This window comes from Cebus imitator, unplaced genomic scaffold, assembly GCF_001604975.1.
Source record: "Cebus imitator isolate Cc_AM_T3 unplaced genomic scaffold, Cebus_imitator-1.0 Scaffold590, whole genome shotgun sequence".
Taxonomy (NCBI): domain Eukaryota; kingdom Metazoa; phylum Chordata; class Mammalia; order Primates; family Cebidae; genus Cebus; species Cebus imitator.
In genome coordinates, this window is record NW_016107905.1 from 59,189 (window position 1) to 68,384 (window position 9,196).

The 9,196-nt window shown below is 38.4% G+C and overlaps 1 protein-coding gene across 1 annotated transcript in view; it reads left to right on the top strand.

The window, feature by feature from the left end:
• Positions 1–8,590, top strand: part of LOC108294584 (synaptojanin 2 binding protein) — a 39,143-nt gene extending 30,553 nt beyond the window's left edge. The window contains exons 3-4 of the mRNA XM_017516479.2: positions 5,026–5,121; positions 7,609–8,590. Of these exons, the coding sequence (XP_017371968.1) occupies positions 5,026–5,121; positions 7,609–7,749 (237 nt within the window). The 3' untranslated portion in view covers positions 7,750–8,590. The remainder of the gene's footprint in view (positions 1–5,025; positions 5,122–7,608) is intronic.
• The last annotated feature ends 606 nt before the right edge of the window (positions 8,591–9,196 follow it).

Consider the following 9,196-nt stretch of genomic DNA (forward strand, 5'->3'; position numbering starts at 1 on the left):
CCCAGCTACTCAGGAGGCTGAAGCACGAGAATCACTTGAACCTGGGAGGTGGAGGTTGCAAAGAGCTGAGATTGCGCCAGTGTACTCCAGCCTGGGTGGCAGAGTGAGACTCTGTCTCAAGATAAATAAATAAAATAAGATAAAAAGTGAAATTAGTCTTTCTATAAAGGGTAGAATTAGAAAGAAGGAAATAAACCTCAATGTAAAAAAAAATTATTAGATATAAGCCAAGATGAGGAACCTTGTGTGAATCATTGCCTCACAGAGAAAAATTAATTTGAAGGCCTCTCAGGTTTTCAAAAAGGGCTGGGGCTACTGATAAATGGTGGGAGATAAATGTCAATGAAGAGAAAAGTAGGTGTCTGAATTTATAGCAAAGAGGATTTTACTTTACTAAAATATAAGAAACATAAAGATATATACAAGATATTAAATATTACGAAGATATGTTACAAGGAATGATATGTTTATTTCTGGCCATTTAAGGAAAAGGCATGCAAAAGAAGAGGGGAAAAAGCCAGGGGAAGGAGAGGCAGCAACAGAAGACATATGTGGGGTTGTATTAGTCTGTTTCACACTGCTCTAAAGATATTACATGAGACTGGATTAATTTATAAAGAAAAGAGGTTTAATTGACTCACAGTTCCACTTGGCTGGGGAGACCTCAGGAAACTTAAAATCATGGTGGAAGGTGAAGGAGAAGCAAGTACCTTCACAAGGTGGCAGGAGAGACAGTGAAGGGGGAAACACCAGACACTTATCAAACAACCATATCTAATGAGGACTCTTTCACTATCATGAGAACAGCATGGGTGAAACCGCCCCCATGATCCAATCACCTCCCACCAGGTCCCTCCCTTGACATGTGAGAATTACAAGAGTTTGCTTCAAAATTATTCTTTCTAGGTCCCATTCCTTAAAAAATATTATGAATTAGCCTGTTGCATCATTCACCCCTAACATCCTATTCCCTCCCTGTCCTTAAGTGAACATCTAGGCTATAACCATTAAATGTACTTAAGTATTTATTTATTACAGGCTTTGAAGTCTCTGTAAAATGATGCTAAATCTACAGAGCTTGGTGGTTAGTCACTGAGCAGCTGGAATCTAAAAATGTTTAGAGGATGTCAGTATTGGAGAGCAAATTCAATTTTGGAGTAGAAATGACATTGTCAAGGGAGAAAGTCAGGATCATGTTTTAGGGGCTGGTTTATCTTGTGTAGTGGATGCGAAATCGTTCCTTTTTTTGAGACAAAGTCTTGCTCTGTCACCCAGGCTGGAGTACAGTAGCGTAATCTCGGCTCACTGCAACCTTTGCCTCCTGGGTTCAAGCAATTCTCCTACCTCAGCCTCCCAAGTAGCTGGGATTACAGGCACTCACCACCATGCCTGGCTAAGTTTTTGTAATTTTAGTAGAGACAGGGTTTCACCATGTTGTTCAGGTTGGTCTCAAACTCCTGACCTCGTGATCCACCCACTTTAGCCTCCCAAAGTGCTGGGATTATAGGTGTGAGCCACTGAGCTGGCCAAGAGAGATGGTTATTTAAAAAATAATTACCTTTGCATTTCTAAAAGGTCTTTTGCTTGGGTTTTTAAAGTAGTCATTAGAATAACTTCTCTTATATTAGAATACCTTTAGGCTTAACTAGGAGGCTTGAAAGGCATAATTGGCTTAACTGGCCTATGCCCTTTATAACGCCTTCTTTTGCCTGATGTACCAATGTCTTTCTTCCCTGTTAGCAGAAGGAGACTCAGATGAGGGGCAAGATTACACACTGAATCATTGGCAGGTAAAGCTACTGTTAGAGTCCAAGCTTTTCCGCTTTATGTAATACTGAGATTATGTCAGTCAGGCTTTGTGTATTTATGGCTTTCTCAGGGTGCACTCTGCAGCCGAACTTCGGGAAAGCATGTGTTATTTATTATGCTCAAGTGTACAAAGTTCTCTTAGGTATTGTAGTGTTAATGATCAGCTGAGATACATCTTGAAGTTACAATAGAATGTAAAGCCATATCAGACAGAGTTCTATTTGGACTTTAAGAGAGTTACATAGTATTCAAAATACATAGTTGCATAGGATTCAGAGTTACAGAGTATTCAAAGAAGTAAATCAGTCATTTGTAGTGAAGTTATCTAGAAAGACCTTGACAATGAAGTGGCACCTAACTAAATTTTTTTTTTTAATTTTAATACTACTTCCATATATACAAATGAATAGAAATATTTATAAATACCTTGTTTTTTTTAAACTCTAACATTTTTAAAATGTGTAACATTAAATACAAACAAAATGGCAAAACCAATAAAAATTTAATTTACAGCATAAATGTGATAGGCAATAATATGTTGCTAAAATAAAATCCTTGCTTGCCATGTAAATTCATATAGGTTAGTGTTTTAAAGTGAAGGGTTTTGGGCCAGCCTGCTTGAGTTTGAATCCTTGACTTTGCGGCTTTCATTCTATATGCTCACAGGTAAGTTGATAGCCTCTACACCTCAGTTTTGTCATTTATAAAATAGGGCTTCCTAACTTACAGAACTCCTGTGAAGACTAAATGAGTTAATACATGTAAGATGAGTAGACAGCTCCAGACATGGTAATGTTCAGTAATTCTCTGCAATCATTACTGACTACCATGGCAAAGATTATTTTAAACCCAGTATTTCTACCATTTAATGTAGTGACTCAGTTATTTCATTTGCATTTATATTACTTTGAAACCTTGGCTCTGATATGACTGCATCGTTAACTTATTTGTCTGCCTCTAGAGAAAATAATTCTTTATACTGAGAAATAAGAGTTATCACATGGGTTAGATTACTTAGGTGAGCATTCTCATGACAGTCAGCAATCTCACACCTATTCTGTCTCCCAGGAGTTAAGTAGAAAACTGAGTCATTGAGAATTTATTGTAATAGTTATACGAATCCTGAAGTTCTTTCCCTACAGCATATCTACCAAGAACACCAAGGCATAACATGAAATTAAAGTCTCTCAAGTTTCTACAGTGTAGAAAACTCTGTATTCATTTCTACACTGTAGGTAGCAGGACTGATCCTTTATTAGAATCAGTCTTAGAAGATAAATAGAATTTTTTAACAGGGAAGGGCATTCAGGTGGCAGAGACAGTTTGAGCACAGGTATAAAGGCAAAAAATATGTTTTATGTCCCAGTCGGTGAGTTATGTGACTTAGCTAGAGTATAGGATATAGGAAAGGACGCAGTGAGAGATGGACCTGAGAAGACAGGTTAGAGCCATTCCCTAGAAGACTCTCCATATCAGCATAAGAAATGAGGTGTGTACTCTTTCCTTGCAACCCAATTTTCTTTTTGTTTTTTGAGCAGTAAAGTGGTACTAACAGAATTGTACTTTAGGAAGAGGAGTCTGATGATGGCAAGAAAAGTATTGCGGAATATGGCCCAGGACTGGAAAGATGGTGGAAGATCATGGAGACAAAGGATTCTAATGATTTACCAAGTGCTTTGTTGAAATTACAACAGGGACTCCTAGATGAGCAAAGATGCAAATAAAGTCTAAAAAGGTGAAAGACTTTTATGAGGTCAAGGAGGAAATTCTGTAGATGAATAGAAAGTGTGAAAAGAGTGGAAATTGTGGTCAGATTTTTAAGAGTTTGAGATATTGGAGCTGAAGCATGTCTAATATTGAAGTCTAAATTTATGTCAATTGGTGACTGAAGTGGAATCGAGTTGGAAACTATTGGTTTACAAAGGTAGACAGTCTATAGGGCAGAAGTGTCGGTAGATTTATTCACCAAGTATATTGGTAAGAGATAGAGTAGAGGGAAGATTATGAATGGCTTGGAGAAGGAAGATGGTGACAACGAAAATGAGAGAGTTGAATAAGTGACTTGAGCATCAGCTGAGCAGAGGATAGTTGTTGCGTCATGAGGGAAGAATAATAGTGCAGAAGGAACAGTGAAATGCAAGGGCACTCTGATCTTGCTCTTGTATTATTTACATATCCTAGCCTTAGCTGCAGCGTGAATCTCACTAAGCTTCATTTCTTCGTCTGTGGAAACAAGATAAAAATAATGTCTACCTCATAGGGTAATCATGAGAATTAAATTAGATAACATGTAAAGTATAGAACCTATCAAAATAAATACATCAGATGTTCTTGCTGCCATTGCTGTTAATGAAGGCATTGACATGTATAAAAGATACATAATCTTGCACTAAGTAGGCTCTGCTGAATACAGTATAGGATGGATTATTACTCGTGGCTAGTATAGGATGGATTATTACTTGTGGCTACTCTGCCACTGAATACAGTACAGGATGGATTATTACTTGTGGCTAGTGTCACTCCTAACAGCAGAAAGTATTAATGCCAGTATTCCTTCACATCTCTCACCTCTAAGTGGTAGGAGTGACCTACATTGAAATTTTTTCAAGAATTGAATATCATCACAGGAAGATGGTTTTTAGTAAATTTTGATAAAAAATGGCTACTAAGTCAGATGTGATGGATAGTAGTATCTGTGGAATCAAGGGAAGTTGATCACTATGAAAAGCCCAATAGAATGGGCTAGTGTAGATTTATACCACACAAAAATAAATTGGCAGAGAGTTTGATAGAGTTATATTTCTAGAGTTGTAGCTGGCAATGCCAGGGCTTAGGAGTATAAAGGATAGGGTGGTAACCTGGAAGATCATGCTATCTGTAGGGAAGCAAGTTAATGCTCATGGAAGAAATAGTAATACAGTAACAGATTCCCAAGTGTCAAAATGAGACAGGCATAGAAGCTAAGAGGAAGGAGAGACAAGTTTTTATTTTATTTTATTTAGGTTCTCTTCAAATGGCCTGTGAAACTTCAGTCCTAGAAAAACATAGTTTGAAAATGAAAAAAGTTCTGAGTTCTAAGTAACTTTGCCCATGCTCCTAGTCCTTGCAATTGGCTCTGAAAGAGTTTGTTATTTAAAGTTTGGCTATTTGAAAATAAATTGTTGGCTTGTGATAGCCTTCTGCCTTTCTTACTACTCTTCTTTGCTGTTTTGACAGGTCAATGGCCAAGACCTAAAGAACCTGCTGCACCAAGATGCTGTAGACCTCTTTCGTAATGCAGGCTATGCTGTATCTCTGAGAGTGCAGCACAGGGTAGGTATCACTTCAAGCCAGAAACCTGGCAGCAGGCTTTGCACCGTACTTCTGAATAAACCCAGTGTGTGTAATCTTCAGTGTTGCTTTTTGTTTGTTTTACCCTCACTCCTTTCAAGAGTTTCTCAGGCAAAGGAAGGGGTCCATTGGTACTTCTGCTTATCATTGAAGGAAATTCAGGCCAGGTGCAGTGGCTCATGCCTGTAATCCCAACTGTGGGAGGACAAGGCAGGTAGATCGTTTCAGGCCAGGAGTAGGCCAGCCTGGCCAACATGGCAAAACTTCCTCTCTACTAAAAATATAAAAATTTCAGTCACAGTAGTAGTTTCATAGTAGAAGTTGTATGGGCTTTTCATAGTGAACAACTTCTATAAAATACAAAAATTTTAGGCACACCTGTAGTCCCAGGTACTCAGGAGGCTGAGGCGGCAGGATTGCTTGAACCCAGGAGGTAGAGGTTGTGGTGAGCCAAGATCATACCACTATACTCCACCCTGGACAAGAGAGTGAGACCCTGTCTCAAAGAAAAAAGAAAAATTCACAACAGTATGGCTTATAACCCAGGTCCTCGCTTCAAGGTAATATGCCTTAAAGATAAAGCTTGACAACCAAATTAAAATAGATGGTTTACAGAGAGACCTCATCTCTTTAAAATAATAATAATAATAATAATAAATACATACAAAATTTTAAGAGTCACATGAACCAATGGCAAATAAATAAATTCATTAATTTTTAAAAAGATGGTGAAAAAAAAACATAGCTTATTTTGCTTTTTGGTAGGGAAGGAACTGTATGTCTACCCTTGAAAACTCATTTATAAACCATTTGATAAAACTCTTAACTACAAAAAGGGTGGGTTTTCTGGTACCCACTGTATGCTTTTGCCTGTCACTGCCGTGAACCCTTCATTTATCAATTTGGTGACCCTCTTAACCAAAGCTTTAGTGTTTATAAAAGAGCTCCAGGAAAAAGGAAATGGAATTTAGTCAAGGCAGCATCTATCCCTGCATCTGTTTCTTATTTCTTAGTGTTTTATAATTTGGATGATGTTGTAAAGGGAATCCTGGGTAGATATAATTCCTCTTATCGCACTGAGACTTTCTGAGTATATTCACAAAACAGGTCCCATGTGCCTTTAAATTAAGTAATCGATTTGCTGCTTCTTAAATTGGTGCACTCTTTCCCTCACTCAGTGGCTAACGGTTTAGAAGCTTAAGAAGACTGAGAGGAGTTATTAAAAGAGTAGAGAAGACAGAACGTGAAAGATAACTGAGAAAACAACCAGAGTTGCAAGCAGCATCTGGGTGTAATGGATTAGAAAACAGGTTAATAAGAAATATTATTGTTCATCAGTTGCTTCTGCCTTGGCTCTTCTCTTTCTAAAGCATGGGAGAATTTGTGCAGAAGATAAAGACAAGTAAATACAGGCACACACTTCAGTATGATTATAGTTGTTTTGGAAGGTATGTGGAAAGTTATTTCCAGGGTTCACTTTTAAGGAAACATCCATAAACAGTTCCTAATAAAAAAGACCCTTCTGTTCAAGGAATTGGCCTAGCCCTAAAAACCATGTCTTCCTATTGATCACGTCCTCTCAAGACAGCTCATCAGCAAATGAATGAAAAACGTAGAGGTGGAATAGAGGGTATAATGGTGTTTTGTGCAGTCTTGCCTTTCAGATTGAAGGGTTAGAGTTTTATGAATTGTCATGAGGAAGTTAACTCTAACTGAAATACGATGGTGCCATACTTATTGCAAGTTAGCCACTAAAAGTTGATATTAAGAAAAGCCACTTTGAAAACCATCACCAAAATGAAGACCATCCAGCCTCAAAGGAAACACTTAGGCAATAGAAAATTATAACCACTAGAATATAATTTCTTTTTACATCTATTCCATATAGATTCACCTTCATCCCTGTCTAGTATTAGAAATGAGCAGATGAAGGGCAAAACTCCATCTTTGGAGGGAGTTTGATGCCTTCTGGGATTTGGAAAGCATTTTTCAAGTAATGGCATTGCACCGATGTTGGCATTACACCTATGTTGACATTGCCCAAATCTGCTCTTACTACATTTCGATGACTGATTATTGAAGTAAGCATTTCCAGAAAGATCTCCCTTCTTCCTCACCAAGTAATATCCAAGTTCCCTATAGGATCGTAGGTTTTATGTCATATCTTCATTTTCCTGATACGATAAGGTACAGGCAGTACAGAAACAGAAATTACTTGATTTGCCCTCAGGAGTCCCTTTAAGTCAGCAAGGTTAAATGCTTCCCCATCAGACCTATTTTCTTTCCAAAAATCCTGTGACACTGATACATCAGCTCAGGATAAAAAGAGGACTCCTTCTGCTAGGTATTGCAGGGGGATACAGCTTTGGGTGGGCTACAGTCTACAAACCCAGGTGATGTATCAACCTGGGCGTTTCAGTTGTAAACACACGTTAGTCACTAGAGTTAATGTTTTTCTTTCCCTTCCAGTTACAGGTGCAGAATGGACCTATAGGACATCGAGGTGAAGGGGACCCAAGTGGTATTCCCATATTTATGGTGCTGGTGCCACTGTTTGCCCTCACTGTGGTAGCAGCATGGGCTTTCATGAAATACCGGCAACAACTTTGAAAAACTTGTTCTCTTTCAGTGCTCCCAATGAAGATACATTTCACTCACCCTCCACCTCTGCTATGCAGCCATGTCTTTCCCTCTGTGTAGACAACACATGATTTGAAGTGACTGATACCCACCCCAAACCTTGATGTTCAAAATTCCAATTCTTCGTATTCTGATGGGAAAGTAAAGGTATTGTTTGAAGGAAAACTGAAGAAAAGACTTGCTTAGAACAAAGGAGGAGTTATGTATTTTACTAGGACTTTCAATAGAAATTCAGCTATAATCCAAAGAGAGAAAGATTCAGTCTTCCTGTCACCATAGGCGATACCTCTTTTCTTAGCTGGCATCTCATAAAGGCCAGCTATGTGATATTAGAGGAAGAAAGGATTTTTCTTTTTAATGATCTTCCTTGGGAAATTATTGTGGCCTTTATTTAATTTCTAACTACATACCTGGGTGCCTATATCAGACAAAGGAGAGTGAGAAGAGCATTTTTACTTTTTTAAAAAAGCAAATACATATATACACATACATATGCAAATATTATAGTCTAATATTGATACCAATGGAGAATTAAAGAGCTCATGAGAAAGCTATTTTGTGGTTTCTAGGTTTCTGATAAAAGGGATGATCTTAATTGAAGAATTTAAAGAGAACAGAGCAAATGTAGTAGGAGCAAGGGAGTGAGCCTTATAAGAGGGTGTTATAAGTCTCATTTATTAAAAAAACAACTGAGGCTGGGTGTGGTGGCTCATGCCTGTAAATCCCAGAATTTGGGGAGGCAGAAGTGGGAGATTGCTTGAGTCCAGGCGTTCAAGACCAGCCTGGGCAACATAGCGAAACTTCTCTACTTAAAAAAAAAAAATAACTGAAGTGACTAAAAATCTTATTAGAAGAACAATATTTCTAATAATAACCAACTACAGTGAGTTATAAGATAAATTGTCATAATCTAGCGAGACTCACATCTAAAAAACTTTGAGGTGTAAAGGTAAATCTTACCTATCTCTCGGCTGCTCTAGTGACTTTTTTGATATCTCACAGTCCTGTTAAAGAACTAGGTGGGGCTGGGTGTCGTGGCTCATGCCTGTAATCCCAGCTCTTTGGGAGGCTGAGGCAGGCATATCACAAGGTCAGGAGATCAAGACCATCCTGGCTAACACAGTGAAATCCGTCTCTACTAAAACAAAAAATTAACTGGGCATGGTGGCAGACACCTGTAGTCCCAGCTACTTGGGAGGCGGAGGCAGGAGAATCGCTTGAACCCGAGAGGCAGAGGTTGCAGTGAGCTGAGGTCATGCCATTGCACTCCAGCCTGGGTGACAAAGCAAGATTCTGTCTCAAAAAAAAAACAAAACAGAACCAGGTGGAATGATTGTGGTAAGAGCTATAGTGCTGGAGACAAACCACTCCAGTAGGAAAACTCTAAAAGGACAAATGATAATGTAGTGCCTCCAAG